Raw genomic sequence first — 19940 nt, 5'->3', positions numbered from 1 at the left:
ATGGCTCTGATTTTAATAAAGCTTTTTTTCCATTTTTTCATTTAGCTATTCAAAATATATTTCTATTTGTGTCTGATACACTGCTAAAAGTGGGAGAAGAAGTAGTGGAAACACATCACATGAACTCCAGTGGCACTTTTTAGGACAAAATACAACTCTGGTATAGTCAGATATTAAAACCTCCTGAAACACCAAGAATTCACAGCTAATCCCAGATAAACAGAATGGCAGAATGAAAATTCTACCATTGATAGAATAAAAATTCAAGGCCAGGTGTTCTGACTCCATTTCTAGGACTCTAATAATTAGAACACAATACTGATTACCGGATAGACTTGGGGGGTATGGAAATCACAGCCAGCCTTCCATCCTGTTTCTCAGCTAAGATTGAAGTTGGCTGAGCTCTCTTGATATTTTTTTCAGCAATTATTTTGACCTCAAATATGTCTCTTTTCTGTTTGGATTTATACCCTCCTTAGTATCTTACATACACCTCTCTGCTCCTCCAACATTATATTGACAACTTCTTCTCACAAATACTGTATGAATGCACGCTACAAAGTTGGTCATAAATGTCTGACACATGGATCCATGCACAGTTGTGAGACGAGTCTTTTTCAGTAACTGTACTTCTGATTTGAAACCTGTCAAAATAAAATGCAATGTGATAATTAGTACAAGCATAGGGAATACTATTAATATCTACTGTCTCCACAATACTGGCATAGTTGGTAAGGATATTGGTGAAAAAGAGTTTCTGAAGTGCATATTATTGAAAAAAAATGAATTTAAATTCAAATTTTCCAAATGGTAGCATAACAACCTTCACTATTAAGGCATAAAAAGGACTCAAATATTTTTTAAGAAATACTACTAGTTGAAAATAAAATTAAATACAACTCTGACAAAAAAGAAAAATCATTTAATACTTTATAATATTAAATTATAATAAATAATAATTATTTACTTATCTTTCAACCTTTTACCTAGAGGTATACTTATTACTTACTTCTTGGAAGGAAAGTTATAACCAACTTAGACAGCATATTCAAAAGCAGAGACATTACTTTGCCAACTAAGGTCCATCTAGTCAAGGCTATGGTTTTTCCAGTGGTCATGTATGGATGTGACCTGTTGGACTGTGAAGAAAGCTGAGCACTGAAGAATTGATGCTTTTGAACTGTGATGTTGGAGAAGACTCTTGAGAGTCCCTTGGACTGCAAGGAGATCCAACCAGTCCATTCTAAAGGAGATCAATCCTGGGTGTTCTTTGGAAGGACTGATGCTAAAGCTGACACTCCAGTACTTTGGCCACCTCATGCGAAGAGTTGACTCATTGGAAAAGACTCTGGTGCTGGGAGGGATTGGGGGCAGGAGGAGAAGGGGATGACAGAGGATGAGATGGCTGGATGGCATCACCGACTCGACGGACGTGAGTTTGAGTGAACTCCGGGAGTTGGTGATGGACAGGGAGGCCTGGCGTGCTGTGATTTATGGGGTCGCAAAGAGTCAGACACGACTGAGTGACTGAACTGAACTGATACTTATTAAATAAAGTAGCAGTTTAGTAAAATATTATTGGGTATATTTAGTGAGTAGACCAAGTAGAAGAGTTCTTGCTAACGGTGACTGAGAACTAAGTGAAGAATCACAGATATCAAGACCATTGAAAAGCAATTCAAACAACTTTCTATATTTTAAAAAATATTTATTATTTTATTTATTTGGCTTCTCTGAGTCTTAGTTGTGGCATACAGTATCTTTGGTTGCAACATGTGAAGTCTTAGTTGAGACATATCTAGTTCTCTGACCAGGAATTGAACCTGGGCCTCCTGCACTGGGAATGTAGAGTCTTAGCTACCGGACTACCAGAAAAGTCCCAAACAACCCTATATTTTTTAATGCATCCTGAAGGTTGTATTGTATTCCAATATAATGATAGACAATGAGAATTGGCCTTCCCCGGTGGCTGAGAGGGTAAAGTGTCTGCCCACAATGCAGGAGACCTGGGTTTGATCCCTGGGTTGAGAAGATCCCCTGGAGATGGAAATGTCAACCCACTTCAGTACTCTTGCCTGGAAAATGCCATGAAAGGAAGAACCTGGTAGGCTACAGTTCCTGGGATTGCAAAGAGTCCTGAACGACTAAGCAACTTCACTTATGAGAATTGCCATAAGTAAACAGAAGCATGGCTCTGTTCTATTGCCCTTACTTTCCTAAAGGAGGAGTGTTAGTTATTTAGTCAAGCTCAAAGGGTGTTACTGAGCCTCAGTGTAAAAGCTAAGGTCTGGTACTCTTCATCCCGTACATCTATCTCTTCTTGGTCCTGAGAATGGAGGATTGAGAGAATTCTTCTGTTGAAATAATTAGGCCAAGGTCATGAAACAGCTTTGATCCAGCCTCAGGGAGAATTCTGGCCAATGTTCTTCTCCAAAATATCTTTTTGACATCTAAGAGATTTTGGAGAATGTACAGAGCCAGATTAAAATGACTGTCACCGATGAATAGTTACACATCAAAATGTTAGTTTGGACCTACTCTTACGACTTTAGGGAGTCCACTAGTCAGTTTTTAAAATAGCAAACGAAAACTCAACACAAACAAGTGTTATAGAAAAATAAGATATATACTTTGTCAAGATCGTTCATTAATAAATTCAATGTGCTTGGCCAAAATGAGATAGTTCAGTGGTATAAAATCAAAGTGTGATCATACTCAGCAGTTTGTACTATTCACACCCAATAGTGCTTGCCAGAAGCAAATGAAAAGCCACTCTGTAAAATTCAAATTAATTCTACAAAAGTTTAAGATATGTTAAGTGCATTAACAACAACAACAACAACAACAAAACAATTCAGGCATAGATGAAAACAAATAAATGAATGAATAAAAATTGGAAGAAAAATGCAACTTCCCCAGTGGTCCAGTGGCTAAGCCTCCACGCTCTCAATACAAGGAGCCCAGGTTCGATTCCTGTTTGAGAAACTAGACCCCACATGCTGCAACTAAGTGTTCACATGCATACTGTAACTAAAAAGAACTCGCATGTCACAACGAAGATCCCACCCAATCAAGTAAATAAATGTTTTTAATTAGAAGAAAAAGATAACAGAAACAGATACACATGAATGTAAAACACTAGGTTATCAAACACAAATATTAAAGCAACTATACAGTGTATTCTAGGAGTTAAAAGACAATACTGAGAATGTTTTGGAAAAGCTAAGAATTATAAATTGCAACTGGATAGATTTGAGAAATTATAAAACTTAAACATTCATTAAACAAAGTTAAAAGCTTAATTAGGGCTTTTAACAGCAGTTTAACTGAAGAAGAGGAAAAAGAATGAAACTGAAAGATGTATGACAGGTAAATAGGTTAAAGAAAAAAGACAAAACTATAGGAAAAAGTAAATGAGACATATAGGATATTGTGAATGGGTCTATAATACATTTAATTGGAATTATAGAAGAAGGGTAGAAATTCAGGAAAGAGCAACATTTGAAGCAAGTATGGCTGAAAACTTCAAAGCTGAAAAAAGACATAAAACATATTGCTTTCAAATAATTGATCTTTCAAAAACAACAATAAAAATAGAATACATTATAATAATATCTTTGAATGCCTAAGAGAAAAAGGCTACAGATTTCTAATTTTATACTCAAAATATTGTTTTAGGAAAGTTGAAATAAAGAGTTTTAGACAAGCACGGAGAATTCAACTGTAAAACTTCAACTCTAAAGGAAATACCAAAATGTATTCTTCAGATTTAAAAAATGATTCAAAATGGAAGGTAGGAGAGGCAGAGAGGAATAAGAAGCAATGAAAACCATGAATCTGTGGGGAAAATCTAATAAAATGCATAGATCTCTATTGTTTTCTAGGGCTATCTTTTTACTGACTCCGAGATGCCATCAATTGTTGGTTGGTTGCCATTTATTTAATTTAATACTGTGAAATAAATGCATCTGAAATGAGAATTTAGCAGAAAACCTAGCAGAAGCTGGAAAACAAAGGACTATTTTGGTGCAGGATTAAATGAAAAATAAAACTGCCAAACAGAAAAAAAGAGTAACAAATGAAATGTGCATTTCTCAATCTTGCCACCAGGTGGAGCGTTGTGGCCAGTGTTAGTCACTCAGTCGTGTCTGCCTGCCGCACTCCGGACTGTAGCTCACCAGGATCCTCTGTCCATGGAATTTCCCAAGCAAGAATACTGGAGTGGGTTGCCATTTCCTTCTGCAGGGGAGCTTCCACACCCAGGGATCGAACCCGGGTCTCCTGCACTGCATGTAGGTTCTTTACCATCTGAGCCACCAGGGAAGGTGGAAGGTGGGAGGAAAAAATTATGTCCCCAGGATGCTGAACCACAAGCTTGCTTACGCATACAATTTCTCTATCTGAACCCATGATAAAAAGCATGTGCCAGACACTGTGCCAAGTGATTTTACTTTTATCTCAAAATCTTTAGAGGTAGGAATTATTTTTATTCTCCTTTACAGATTTGGAAAGGGGGGGGGGGGGCACAGATAAGATTAAGCAACTTATCCAGTTCCACACAGTTAAAGGACCAGACTTAGGCTGAAAACTGACTTCAAAGCCCTGCTCTTAACCACAGATTTACACTGAGTGAGTGCTCCTTCCTGGGAATCTTCAAACACATGCCCTCCTGGTAAGAAAGCTGAGGGACCACATGTGTTGATATCTTGAAGTGACCACTCAGCACTTTTTGACCTGTAAGTCCTCCTCTGTCCTCTTATTTTACTTGTTTTTTTTTTCCTGGCTCGGTGTTTCTTCCCATCACTGTGTCTCTTTTTCTCTCTCTTCCTTATTATGGCCAACAGATTGGATCCTTAACTGTGTGACATGCTCTTACCTCTCTGAGAGAAGGTATGAAACTTTGTCTCTCTGGATACTTACAGGTTAAACAACAAGGTGGAGCCATCCTCCCAGAGCCATGGTTCTTCTGTCCGATGGCGAGAAAGCCCTATCCAAAATGAATGATCAGGCTGGGAAGACACTCGCCTTGATATAAAATCCTGTAAGGAAACATAGATAAAATCAAGGAGAGAAAAAGAGACACAGTGAAGGACAGAGATGATAGATACAGAGAAAGACTGTTAGAAGATTTTGAGAGACAGAGATTGAATCACCTTGATGGAGGATGCGTGCATATACTGGCATCAGCCTAGATAGACGTGCCAATTCTTGAATGCCAGTCACTGTCTCAAAAAGCATATCTCATTTTTGCAGAGTCCTTATCGTTTAATTTTCCAACGAAGAATAGATCCTTCTTTTACGTATAGCTGTCCAGCTTTCCCAGAATGACTTATTGAAAAGATTGTCTTTTCTGCATTGTATATTCTTGGCTCTTTTGTCATAGATTAGGTGACCATAGGTGCATGGGTTTACTGCTGGGCTTTTATCCTATTCCATTGATCTATATTTCTACTTTGGTGCCAGCACCATACTATCTTCATGACTGTATAGTCTGAAGTCCGGAAGCCTGATTCCTCCTGCTCTGTTTTTTCTCCTCAAGATTGCTTTGGCTATTTGGAGTTTTTTGTATTTCCATGAGAAGGGCTTCCCTGGTGGCTCAGATGGTTAAGCGTCTGTCTACAAAGTGGGAGACCTGGGTTTGATCCCCGGGTCAGGAAGATCCCCTGGAGAAGGAAATGGCAATCCACTCCAGTACTATTGCCTGGAAAATCCCATGGACAGAGGAGCCTGGTGGGCTACAGCCCATGGGGTCTCAAAGAGTCGGACACGACTGATTCCATTGATCTATATTTCTACTTTGGTGCCAGCACCATACTATCTTCATGACTGTATAGTCTGAAGTTAGGAAGCCTGATTCCTCCTGCTCTGTTTTTTCTCCTCAAGATTGCTTTGGCTATTTGGAGTCTTTTGTATTTCCGTACAAATTGAAAAAATCTTCTAATTTTGTGAAAAATGCCATTTGTAATTTAATAGGAAAATTTCATTGAATCTGTAGATTGTATTGGGTAGTATAGTTATTTTCACAGTACTAGTCTTCCAACTCAAGAACATGGTGTATCTTTCCATCTGTTTGTGTCATCTTTGATTTCTTTCATCAGTATCTTATAGTTTTCTGAGTACGGGTTTTTTGCCTCCATCAGTTCAGTTCAGTTCAGTCGCTCAGTCGTGTCCAACTCTTTGTGACCTCATGGACTGCAGCACGCCAGGCCTCCCTGTGTATCACCGACTCCCGGAGTTCACTCAGACTCACATCCATTGAGTCAGTGATGCCATCTATACATCTCATCCTCTGTCGTTCCCTTCTCTTCCCACCTTCAATCTTTCCCAACATCAGGGTCTTTTCAAATGACTCAGCTCTTTGCATCAGGTGGCCAAAGTATTGGAGTTTCAGCTTCGACACCAGTCCTTCCAATGAACACCCAGGACTGATTTCCTTTAGGATGGACTGGTTGGATCTCCTTGCAGTCCAAGGGACTCTCAAGAGTCTTCTCCAACACCACAGTTCAAAAGCATCAATTCTTCTGCACTTTCTTTGCCTCCATAAGTTAGGTTTATTCTGAGGTATTATCCTTTCTATTGCAATGGTAAGTGAAATTAGAACACTCCCTAACTCTATACATAAAAATAAACTCAAAATGGATTAAAAACTTAAATGTAAGGCTGAACACTGTAAATCTTAGAAAGAAGCATAGGCAGAACACTCTTTGACATAAATAGCAGCAGGATTTTTTTTGGACTCACCTTCTAGATTAATGAAAATAAAAACATATGAAAACAGATAACAAAAGAGACCTAATTAAACTTCAAGCTTTTGTACCACAAAGGAAGCCACAAGCAAAACAAAAAGATAGTCCTTAGAATGGGAGAAAATATTTGCAAACAAAACAACTGACAAGGGATTGATCTTCAAAATATACAAACAGCTCATGCAACTCAGTATCAAAACAACAGACAACAAAATAAAATGGGCAGAAGACCTAGAGAGACATCTCTCCAAAGAAGACATACAAATGGCCAACAAATCCATGTAAAGATGTTCAACATCACTAACTATTAGAGAAATGCAATTCAAAACACGATGAAGCGTCACCAGTCAGAGGTGACACCAGTCAGAAGGGCCATCATCAAAAAACTACAAACAATAAATTCTAGAGAAGTTGTGGAGAGAATGGAACCCTCCTACACTATTGGTAGGAATGTAAATGGGTACAGCCACTATGGAGAACAGTATGGAAGTTTCTCAAAAAACTAGAACTACCATATGACCCAGCACTACCAATGCTGGACATATACTCAGAAAAAACAGTGATTCGAAATGACACATGCACCTCAGTGTTCATTGCAGCACTATTTGGGATAGCCAGGACATTGTTGCAACCTAAATTTCCATCAACAGAGAAATGGATAAAGCAGACTGGTACATAAAAATAACGGAATGTCACTCAGCTATAAAGATGAATGAAATAGTGCTATTGGCAGAGACATGGATGGACTTAGAGATGGACTGTCATACACCATGAAGTAAGTCAGAAAGAGATAAATAAATATCATGTAATGTTGCTTTATATGGGGAATCTGGGAAAAGTGATACAGATGAACTTATGTGCAAAGAAGAAATAGAGACACAGACATAGAGGAGACATTTAAGAACACCAAGGCGGAAAGGAGAGAGGGATGAATTGGGAGATTGGGATTGATATATAAATATACTTGTGTTCAATGCTCGTGCTCAGTCACCCGGTCATGTCCGACTCTTTGCCACCCTATGGACTGTAGCTTGCTGAGCTCCTCTGTTCATGGGATTCTCCAGGCATGAATACTGGAGTGGGTTGCCATGCCCTTCTCCAGGGGATCTTCCCGACCCAGGGAACCCAGGTCTCCTGCATCTTCAGCATCACAGGCAGATTCTTTACCACTGAGCCACCAGGGGAGTCCCATACATACACGCCTATGCATAAAAGAGATAACTAATGAGAACCTACCGTAGAGCACAGGGAACTCTACTCAACCCTCTGAGGTGATCTAAATGGGAAGGAAATCTTAATAAAAGGGGACTCAGTTTGTTTTATAGCAGAAACTAACACAGCATCCTAAAGCGACTATACTCCAATAAAATTTAATATAAATAAATAAATAAATACTTGATGGCAAAATTGTGCTTCCTGCATTCAATCTACCAGAATAAATCCAAGAACGACAGAGTCTGCAGGCCGTGTTCATGGATGACAGGCTACTATCATTTCCACAATTTTAATTGAAAACATAAGTTTATATAGCCTTTGTCAAGAAATGCTTCGCAGAGTTAGATGACTAGGTTAAAACAGTTTGGTTCCACTGCACGTTTTATGAATAAGTAATCTATGGGTTAATGATCCTATTTGAATTATTGACAAATATAACTCAACAAAGTGGCAATTATAGGAAAGTCTAAAAGCCAGACAGACTTCCAGTCCCATGCCCCTTTTTTTTTTTGCCATACATCTACTTCCATTAATTTTTATGTCAACCGCAACTGTGGGGAAAACAAAACAGAAACACAAAAATTGCGAGTAGTAAAAGTAAGTATAGAAGTTGTAGGCTGTTCAGATTTATAAGGTAGAATATTCCCTGGCTATTAACTCCTCCTCATAGCTCACCTGAGTTCTATCCTTCAGGCAAGATGCATTGCAAGTTGCTCTTTTTCTGTGCAATTTTTATGTCTACAGGAATTTCTCTCTCTGAATTTCTATGGCATTTGGTGCCAATACAAGATATTTAACTTATAACAGCTGTTGAGTCGTTTCTATTTTCTTAAAAATTATTTGAGCATGGCTAGAAGTTTACTTTTAAACCTCTTGTCTTTCCTAGTATCTTGCAAGGAATAAATTATTTATAAGTGTATATTATCATAGCTTGATAATTATGGCGATAAGGGGAAGAACCTTCTATTTCACTGTACCACAGGGAGTTTAGGATTGGGAACGCATGTACACCTGTGGTGGATTCATGTCAATGTATGGCAAAACCAATACAGTATTGTAAAGTAAAATAATAATAATAATAATAATAATAAATAAATAAAACCTAAAATCCAAACCCACAAAAATGAGTGTGGCTTGATTAGTAGAGTCAACTTGGAGTTGTGTTTAAAGGATTTATTTTAAAGTGTAATGTACTGGAGTGGGTTGTCATTTCCTTCCCAAACCAGAGATTGAATCTGGGTCTCCTGCACTGCAGGTGAATTCTTTGTCAACTGAGCTAGCAGGAAAATCCAAAATGTGTTCATATTTTACTTAATTAAAAAGAAAAGCTTGTATTATATACTTTACTCAATATATGCTATTACTATAATTATAGAGAATATGTAAAATTACTTTCTTTTAGGGAAAATAGTTATCTGGAACCTACCTCTACTTTTCTGCTCAGTATAGATCACAGATATTATAACCAAAATTTCCACTTACCAACTCTTTTGAGCTGTCTATCTTCAGAAGATTAGAGCCCAGTTGAAAGCATCGTCTTTTACTTGCATCCCAGGAATCTAATAGTGTGTTAAATAGATAACAGCTATCTTCACGTGTGATCCAGTTAGGGGGACAAGTGCTAGAGAAAACTCCTGGAAATAAAAGATAAATACAATGAGGTTCATACTATGAATGGTACTTCAGTACCATTCATCCTAAGGACATAATAATCAATAAACTGCCATGAATATCATTTTCAATTCAAATTATATAGATATGACTTCACAGAAGGGATCATACTAAACCCCTTATTCATCTACTGCTAAAAAATAACTGAGTGACTGCAGTGTTTTAGACTATCAACTCTCCTTTCTTTCTTGTCTTGTCTTCCATGCCTTTACTGTCAGCTCAGAACTCCTTTTCTCCATGATAACTCTCAAAATAAATCAATGCAATATCAGTCATTGAGATATACAATCATTTCATGTTGACTTATTTTACAAGTGTGACATCTATTTCAGAATGCAATTCATCATATAAGAAAAGTATAAGAGCACTCATTCACGTTACAGAGTAATGTGATAAAGACAGTGAAGAGGTATGTGTTCAGAGATGGAAAATTGAAGTCCAAATATTGGGATTAAAGTCTACTGTATACAAAATGGTAATTAAATCAATTAATTTGCATGATTAAAGAAAAACAAACTTAACTGGTTTTCAGAAACATATTTATTAGGTTTATAGATATTAAACATATCAATGAACCTTTAAATTCTTAGCAACACTTTTCCTTCTTTCCTTTTTCTATTCTTTTGTTTTTTTTTTACCTTTTCTGGTGTCATATTTCCTATCTTAACTATATCACTTTAAAATGTCTTTTCCCTATCATGTGAGAACCCATTCTGTTCCTTCAAATCAAATTACACAAACCTCTAAAAGCTTAAATATGTGAAAAATTAGTGATTTGAAAAAAATCCAACTAAGTTGGAGATTCAACTAAGTTCATAAGGTATTTATGCTATCACTTTGCAATCTGGATCTCCTGCATTGCAGGCAGATACTTTGTTATCTGAGCCCCTAGGGAAGCCCTTGTATATTACAGAGGACTTATTTTACTGAGATAATATTGCTGTGGGCTTTATTTGAATGTAGCATCACCACATGTAAAAGTACTTTCTTCATCCCCTGCTCCAAGCCTTAGTACCAAAAGTTCACCCTTCTGAATCAAGGATCTTATTAATCTTTGACTCTGCCCTTGCCTGTGGTCGTGAGAGCCTTGGTAGGTATCACACTATCTTCTAAAGATGATTGTGTGGGTTGACTCTGGTTGTCTTTATTTCTTGATGGAAAGCTGTCACTCTTCAACAGGTTGTTCCCTGAACTGGATCTCCAAATACCTTCATATACCAACAACAATAGTAATGACAGAAGAAAAAAAAAGTCATTTTTACTATGTTTGAGAATTAAAATCCAAAAACTTACATTTTTGTTGGAATATAAAGGGATGTATTCTTGATTAGTGAGAAACAGATAATACATTGCTGATGGAGAGGCAGAGATAGATGGTAGATAGATAGGTGATAGCTTGAATAGATGGAAAAAGAAATAACTTCCATAAAGAAGATTTCATACAAAAGATAAAAATGAAGTAGATAGGAGGATGGGGGAAAGGAAGAGGCAAGTGGAATATAGTCCTTTAGTACCACGATGGATTTGAAATAGTAATAAATCTTCTTTATTATATTATTTTAAAAATGAGAGTTCCTTGAGAATCTGCCAGGTGCCTATATCATAGAATGTATTCAATAAACACATGACTACTTAAGAAATCTTTCATACTTTCATATGCCCTTCTCAAAGGCACAATAATACTTTATCCAAAATGGAATTCATGAACAATAAAATCTAAGGAAACGTATTCATCTATTACAAAATAACTACTCAGAATTTCATAAGTGCTTTGAGTATTTCCTGATATTATCCAAAGGAGTTTAAAGATCAGGTGTAAAACAATTTCCTTAAATCATGAGATGCAAAAAATGGCTTAAATTCTTTAGGGAATTTATCTCTTAGGAAAATAAGCACCAAGTGCACTTCCCTCACCTCCACTGGTTTCCTTTCATTAAATTTATCCTAGGAATTCCACAGCTTTGAAACCAGCTATGCAAGGAGATCTTGTAGATAAGAGTATGAGTTATCAAGACAGATCGCCTGCATTTCTAATCACGGTCCTAATGTTAACTAGTTTATGACCCTAGAAATAAAGTGAGAACTCATAACATCAATTCAAAGGGTCGGTGTTCAGATCCAGTTAGATTATGTTATACTGTTAAAAGAGTGCCTGGGGGACTTCCCTGGTAGTCCAGTGGTTAACACTTCAGTTTACCGTGTAGAGGGTATGAGTTCTATCCTTTGTCTGGGAACTAAGATCCCACAGGCCTTAGGGCCAAAAAAACAAAACATAAAACAGAAGTAACATTCTAATAAATTGAATAAAGAAGTTAAAAATGGTCCACATTAAAAAAAAAAAAAAACTTTCCTTAAAAGCGTGCCTGAAACATTATAAATGCTTATTAAATGTCTGTTGCTGTTCATCTTCCCCACCAATACTTACCCAAGGTACTCAGGACCACAGTTATCACCAGCAGCACTGAGCATAAAATGCCCAGAGTCGCAGCAATCAGACGCCAACGAGAGGATGCAGCACAAAGCCCTAGAAAGCCAAAGGGAGCAGAAAGGGAATCAAGAAACAGGATGGTAAATCACTGAGCACGCCAGTTTGCAGTTCATCCAAATCTGATATCCAGATAACCTACTCGTCTAGGGTTAGTCTGAATTTTCCTCCCTCTTTAGTGTACCTCTTCTGGGTCAGCAACTGTACTTTGAGCACAGTGCCTTGAGGGCTATGCACTCCTAATTTCAGCTCCACATTGATATCTATAGGTCTTGACATTACCAGGATTCCCATCCAATCTTAGAAGAGACAGCTTAATGCAGCAGAAATAACACTGGGTAGGAAGGGTAATCTTCCTCTTTCGCTTATTTCTTGTCTGTCACTGGGCAAATTACTTCCTCCATTTTTCCATTTCTCTTTGTGAACAATTAGGGTAATGATGCATCGAAGAGTGATTGTGAGGATCAACACCAGTAAAAGCACCTGGTTTAGAGACTACTAGCACATTATAGGCAACTCACAGTTTGTCCACACACACCTATAAACACACACACGCCTTCCTATCTCTTGCTTAACCATGTTTTTCCATTCTTCCCCAAAAGGTTGCCCAAGAAAACAAAACTGTGTGACAAGAGGAAAATAATTTCACAATGGGAATGACCAGAAAGCAGAAGAGAGCAGATGTTGATGTCAAAACCTGTGAATAATCTCTTTCTTGATAACAGGAAACTCACTTTATATTAATATCACCACATCAAGACCGAGAATCAGCAATAAGAGCATGTCAGAAAACTGTCAAATAGAAGACTTGTGGAGGAGATTAAATTGCTCACTCAGTGAAGAGAGAAATGTTTTAACGCCCTTCTTCAGATTTCACTTTTTTTTACATAATGTCTAAGATCCATGTCCTGATAATGGAATCTTTTATCTAACTCATATATATTTCTTCACTGTTATACAAAAACCCTTTTGTTTAAAAATTTTTTTCCAAATCAATCTCATGATAAATGTAAAAAAATCAGATTTGGGATTCTAAACCATATGACTTCTTTTATTTTGAATTAAACTTTTTATTTTGTATTGGAGTATGTCTTCCCTGGTGGCTCAGTGGTAAGTAGTCTGCCTGCAATGCAGGAGCCATGGGAGGCATGAGTTCAATCTCTGGGCGGGAATTATTCTTGTCTGGGAAATCGGTGGGGATTATTCTTTTTTTTTTTTGCTTTTCTAGTTTTTTATTTTTTTTAATTTTAAAATCTTTAATTCTTACGGGATCATTTCTATAGTTTGGGGATTATTCCTGTCTGGGAAATCCCATGGACAGAGGAGCCTGGTGGGCTACAGTCCATGAGGTTGCAAAGACTCAAATACCACTGAGTGACTAAGCACAAAAAAATGAAGTATATTGAAATATAGTCAATTAACAATGTTGCGATGTTTCATGTGGACAGCAAAGAGACTCAGCGATACCTACACATATATCCACTCTCCCTTGAACTCCCTCCAGTCCAGGCTTCCACATAACGTTGAACAGAGTTCCCTGTGCTATACAGTAGGTTCTTATTATCTAAACCCTGATTTCTAACCTCCCTTTGGCCTTTTCCACAAAATCCTGTTGTTTTTCCTGTCTTCTTTCTTTTGTTTTCTAACTCCAATATCCTGATGTTGTCCATCTGCGCTTCTTTAGGTTTCCTTAACCTTCATTCTACAATTTACTTTTTTCTGTCAGACAAGTCACTCTTATTGAAATTCCTTCATCTTTGCATTTCATCACATTTATCACCAACTCCTTACTTTTGAAGTGTCTGTCTCTATAGAACAGAGAAAGTGTGAGTATTTTTTCTATCATCATAATAATTAACTTCAATGCAGTTGATCCTTGAACAACACAGGGTTTAAGGGCACTGGTCCTCCCCACACTATACCTTATAGTTGGCCTTCTATATCTACAGTTTCTCCATATCCACAGTTTGACATCCATGGATTCAACCAACTACAGATCGTCTAGTAGTGTGCTATTTACTTTTGAAAAACATTCATGTATAAGCGGATCTGTGCAGTTCAAACCCATGTTATCCAAAGATCAACTGTGCTAGTGATTAGCCATTGAATGGTTGCCCAGAGAACAGTCTTAGTCCTCATTTAAATTATCTTCAGTGACTTCTGAAAACCTTTAAAAATATATTAATAAAAGCCTGGAAAACCAGAAGTCTGTCCAGTTTTTTCCACTTCTACTTTCAGTTTTAAGAGTGTGAATGTTGAAGTCAGAAAGAAAAAGATGTACCTTTCTCTGAGACTACAGATCTCCTGGTGATGCTGCGAGAGCTGAAGTCTAATTGAGTATATCCATCTTCATCCAAATTTTCTACCGAAGATTGGTATTCCATTGTTCTACTGAGTTCCTGAATTGACACAGCATCTGAGAGCTTTCTTCTCTCTCCTAAGACAACTGCCTGTGGACAAAAGAGGATCTGTGAGTCAAGTCATGTGGGAGACGCATTTACTAGGCTTAAACAAGTTGAGCTAAAGTAGTCCAACCAGATACCCAAAAGCAGGAAATGAAAAACTATACTGTGGTAATTTCCCATTGGTACCTTTAGATTCTGTTTCAGAGACTGATGACTCTTCAGAAAATTATAAGGTAGGACTTTCCTAGTGGCTCAGTGGTAAAGAATCGACCTGCCAATGCAGGAGACATGGGTTTGATCCCTGATCCAGGAAAATTCCATATGCTGAGGAGCAACCAAGCCCACCCATCATAACTGTTGAACCTGTGCTCTAGAGCCTGTGCTCAGCCACAAGGGAAGCACTGCAATGAGAAGCCCGCACACAGCAACTAGAGAGTTGTCTCTGCTCTCTGCAACTAGAGAAAAGTCTGTGCAGCCATGAAGACCCAGTGTAGCTAAAAATAAATAAAATAAAATAAAATTTTAATTATTTAAAAAATTATAATGCAACACAATAGATAGATCTTTGTTTCAGATCAAACATAAGAAAAATAAACCAATTACTGTTTTATGCTGCTTTCACTATTCTCACATCTGAATTGGACATCGTTAAAGGATTTGACCTATGTAAACCTAACTTATATGCAGAGGACATCATGAGAAACGCTGGACTAGAAGAAACACAAGCTGGAATCAAGATTGCTGGGAGAAATATCAGTAACCTCAGATATGCAGATGACACCACCCTTATGGCAGAAAGTGAAGAGGAACTAAAAAGCCTCTTGATGAAAGTGAAAGAGGAGACTGAAAAAGTTGGCTTAAAACTCAACATTCAGAAAATGAAGATCATGGCATCCGGTCCCATCACTTCATGGAAAATAGATGGGGAAACAGTGGAAACAGTGTCAGACTCTATTTGGGGGGGCTCCAAAATCACTGCAGATGGTGACTGCAGTGAAATTAAAAGACGCTTACTCCTTGGAAGAAAAGTTATGGCCAACCTAGATAGCACATTCAAAAGCAGAGACATTACTTCACCGACTAAGGTCCGTCTAGTCAAGGCTATGGTTTTTCCAGCAGTCATGTATGGATGTGAGAGTTGGACTGTGAAGAAGGCTGAGCGCCGAAGAATTGATGCTTTTGAACTATGGTGTTGGAGAAGACTCTTGAGAGTCCCTTGGAGATCCAAGGGATCCAACCAGTCCATTCTGCAGGAGATCAGCCCTGGGATTTCTTTGGAGGGAATGATGCTAAAGCTGAAACTCCAGTACTTTGGCCACCTCATGTGAAGAGTTGACTCATTGGAAAAGACTCTGATGCTGGGAGGGACTGGGGGCAGGAGGAGAAGGGGATGACAGAGGATGAGATGGCTGGATGGCATCACGGACTCGATAGACGTGAGTCTGAGTGAACTCCGGCAGTTGGTGATGGACAGGGAGGCCTGGCGTGCTGCAATTCATGGGGTTTCAAAGAGTCGGACATGACTGAGTGAGTGAACTGAACTGAACTGAACTGAAACCTAAAACAATTTTAGTTCCTTGAGTTCACCAATACTGTGTTATAACCATTCATTCATTCATTCATATACCGGCTCTATCAATAAACTTTTATCAGATGCCCTTATTTTAAATTGACAGTAGCTGGGGGGGCAAAAGGATCAATGATACCTGTGAAGAAGCTCACTGAGTAATAGAGCAAACCCACAGATGGGTGTATGGAGGATGCCATAAGGAGGTACATTGTTGTAACAACAGAGAGAGGAAGCAAATCTCTTCAGCGCTGGTCAGAGGTTAATGATACAAAGTAGAAAATTACTTATTCAATAACGAGCTTAATATTATCCATTGCACATGTGTTCTTATACAATTTCAATTTTCCAATAAGTCTAGGAAGTAGTCTATAAATTAGTACTATTTTCTTTTTTTAAAAGCATAGTTGATTTCCAATGTTGTGTTAGTTTATCATTTAAAACAACTCAGTTATATATATATATAAGATATGCATATAATATATATTATTTTCATAATATTTTCCATTATGGTTTATTACAAGACATTGAATATACTTCCCTGATCTATACTCTCAGACCTTGTTGTTTAGTCTTCTTTTCAAAACTGAGACATAGAAATTTTATGACAAAACTGAGACATAGAAATTTTAGTCTCTTGTATAGTTTTAAGAAGCTAATAAAAATATTGATGCAAGGAATCAAACCAAACTTTACTCTTACTGTAAAACTCATGATCTTTCCTGTTATGCTACACTGCCTCCTTCACCATTCTGTACACTTTTACTGCAAGTGACAGCTTATGGAGAATTCAGGAAATGAAATATTGTGTTACATGCTTAATGTTTCCTCTTTTCCAATTTCCACAGAAATGCCCAAGTTAATGAGATATGGAAAACACTTGTCATTGCTAGAAACTAGAGAGGTACCATCTGTTCACAAGAGTTGGAGGCAGGCAGAAAGAAGCAGACATCTGGTTGTTATCAAAGATAAAGCCAGACTTCATTAAAGCAGTTGGGACAGTAATTTTTTCAGTAGCACAGTTACAAACAGAAAAGAGGGCCCAGAATAAACTGAACTCAACTTCCCCAAAACAGAAGACAAGAGACTTTAAAGGCTGGAGTGTGCTACGGAACAGGCTCTGAGGGTTAATCCATGTGACTAGACCATTCAGATTTGTTAATTTCTGCTTCTTCAGAAGAGAAACAGACTTCCCTTTTTGACAGGAGACAGTGGTTGATGTTGAAGCAAGGTGGTGTCCCTACCCAAGTTAGACACTTTCCTCCCTCCCATGGGGACTGGGCGTGTTAGCTCCCTAACTTCCTGGATATTTGCTTTCAGAGATGGCTGTAACAACCCCGAAGAATGTTTTAGGTGGTAGATTTACATCTCAAAGGGCAGAGAGAGGACTTTAATTGCAGGATTTCTGAAGTAACTGCTCTGTGAGGGGTTTCAGGGGTCTATCTGTTTATCACCAAGTTTTGACTGGAGCAAGCAGTAAATTCTCCTGGAAACATCTAGTTTTCTCAGGCAGGCATTTTAAAGGGACCTGGGATCATTCCAGGACACAGTCTTAAACTGCTGGAAACCAAGTCAGAGTCTGTCAAATCCCTTAGTGCAGAGGTTTGGATAGAATTGTCCTATTCCAAGAGTTCTACAGTTCTCATCAATACATAGCAAAATGGAAGAGAGGTTAATGGGAAAAGAAAAAAGAGAGACATTTCTCCCTCATACCTACTTGCCATGAAAGTTTTATTAACTTTTCACAGACACATTGTGAAGTAGTGGGATGGAGCTAATCTCAACCTCCAGCTCCATGATGCAGTCCTTGAGAAAACAGAGGAGAGCTGGAGAACAGAGGATTTTTCTGAATGAATAAATTGGTTCAAAGAAGAAAGTTCAGTTAACTAAGTAGAGCTAGAGCGTAGCAATGAGGAGAGACTCTTTTAGACAGTAACAAAAAGATTTTACTATTGATTCCGACACCCGCCCTCCATGCCGCACATGCACACTCAGTGGGAGAATCTTTACAGATAAGTTTTAGATTCTGTAACTGATACTCTATTCAATCACAAGCCCACAAAAACAATTGGCTTTCTAAATTGTCAAAGAAAATTTTCCATAAATGTAAACATTAGTCTTTTCGTTTGTCTGGGACTGAAACAATTAAACAGTGAATATACAAATCATTGACAAATTAGGAAAAAACAATCCCTCATCATTTTAAAAGGCAGAAGGGGAAATTCCCTGGCAGTTCAGTGGTTAGTATTCAGAGCTTTCACTGCCATGGCCCGGGTTCAGTCCCTGATAAGTAGCTAAGATCCTGCAGGCTGCAAGTCATGGCCAAATTAAAAAAAAAAAAAAAAAGAGCAGGAGAGAGTAAGAGTTTGCATGTGCTGTGTGTGTTTTAGTGGTTCAGTCGAGTCCGACTCTCAGCCGTGCACTCCTCCGGGGATTTTCCCAAACGAGAGATCAAACACAGGTCTCGCACAGTGCAGGCGGATTCACCACTGTCTGAGCCACAGGGAAGTCTGAGAGTTTGCATATTCAGAGAAAAATACCCCTGGTCCCCTGGTTAAACTTTAATGTAAGAAACAGGTTAAACATTAATGTAACAAAGTGCCTAACCAATAAACAAACAAAACCCAGCAAATAACAACAATCTTAGTGAGAGTTAATGAAAAACTGTATTTCTACAGCAAGTTTTTTCTTCGAAGAAAAATGAAAAATCTGAGAAAAGTTCTTAGAACTGAAAATATATATCTTTTATAAAATAAAAAGACAATTAATTGAATCGAGCCAAATTGAAAACTGCACCAAGAAAACAACATACATTCAGTACAGCTGAGTTAGCCTGGGAATGGCAACCCACTCCAGTATTCTTGCCTGGAGAAGCCCATGGACAGAGGAGCCTGGCTGACTACAGTCCATGGGGTTGCACAGAATTGGACACAACTGAATCGACTTAGCGAGCATGAGAGTTCTCTCATTTCTACATATGTTAAATTGTTGTTAACCCTAGTGTTTGCTCCCAGAACTAAATCTCGAAAATAATAACCTTCCTAAATAAATACCTATTTTGATAGGTTTACCAGAATGAGTGTTACATCAGGAAAAGGAACATAGGAGATCCTGAGGCATAAGTCCAACGTGACTTTTTGGAAATTTTATATAAATAAATGAGTAAAGAGAAATAAATATATAAATATGTAGAAATAAATGTTATATAGAAAACAAGATTATTAAAAATAAACTAGGCATTCACTTAAGAACCATTGTAGAAGAAGAAAATATGTCTTCAGGACACATTTCAAATAGCTTACCTATCACAAATTAAAAAAAAAAAAAATCCTCAAATTTCACCTCTAGTTTGAATGCAGACTTGGGTCTCCTTCTTCCCTTCCTTCCTCCATTCATCCACTGAGCAATTAAACATCAGCTGAGCATTTACCATATTTTCAGTAACCAGGATACAAAGAAGCATAAGCCCCAGTCTCCATCCTAACGGGTTTCAGATTATATCTGGAGGGTGAAGACCTAAAAAGAAGTTACTTAAATTAGTTAAGAATCCTCTGGTTTGGGCAGACCATAAAAATCACTTAACTTTATTCACAGCACTCTTTCCAGTGTTAAATTTATGCTTACTTCAAATAACACAGAATGCTTTCTAGATCCCTTAAATTTTTTAACTGAGGCAAAATCTATCTTTTTTTTTTAATTGGTATACGATTGCTTTACAATGTTGTGTTAGTTTCTGCTGTACAACAAAGTGAATCTGCTATATGTATACACATAACTCCTCCCTGAAACAGAGCAAGACCCTGCGGTCCTTGTTCCGCATGTCTTCAGCCTGCCTCTTGTCTGTGGAAAAA

At 37.8% G+C, this 19940-nt stretch overlaps 1 protein-coding gene across 1 annotated transcript; it reads right to left on the bottom strand.

Annotated features, from left to right (window-relative positions):
• Nucleotides 1-511: 511 nt before the first annotated feature.
• Nucleotides 512-14501, bottom strand: CLEC7A (C-type lectin domain containing 7A). The gene is made up of 6 exons (XM_052641126.1): nucleotides 14399-14501; nucleotides 12058-12156; nucleotides 10703-10840; nucleotides 9444-9595; nucleotides 4921-5039; nucleotides 512-644 (listed from the first exon to the last, which is right to left on the bottom strand). Exons 1-6 carry the CDS (start codon nucleotides 14499-14501, stop codon nucleotides 512-514), a joined length of 744 nt encoding a protein of 247 aa, XP_052497086.1.
• Nucleotides 14502-19940: the final 5439 nt, after the last annotated feature.

Source organism: Budorcas taxicolor, chromosome 5 (assembly GCF_023091745.1).
Source record: "Budorcas taxicolor isolate Tak-1 chromosome 5, Takin1.1, whole genome shotgun sequence".
NCBI lineage: Eukaryota > Metazoa > Chordata > Mammalia > Artiodactyla > Bovidae > Budorcas > Budorcas taxicolor.
Note: the sequence above shows the minus strand (reverse complement) of the source record. Positions and strands in the feature narration are given on the sequence as shown.

What these genes read in the sequence shown, in the direction of transcription:
- CLEC7A (XM_052641126.1), bottom strand. Translation starts at nt 14,501, where the DNA reads ATGGAATACCAATCTTCGGTAGAAAATTTGGATGAAGATGGATATACT. An exon ending in ATCTGTAGTCTCAGAGAAAG is followed by an intron (nt 12,157 to 14,398) that starts GTACATCTTTTT and finishes TTGGCTTTCTAG; the next exon opens with GGCTTTGTGCTGCATCCTCT. An exon ending in CAAGGCTCTCACGACCACAG is followed by an intron (nt 9,596 to 10,702) that starts GCAAGGGCAGAG and finishes TTTTATTTCCAG; the next exon opens with GAGTTTTCTCTAGCACTTGT.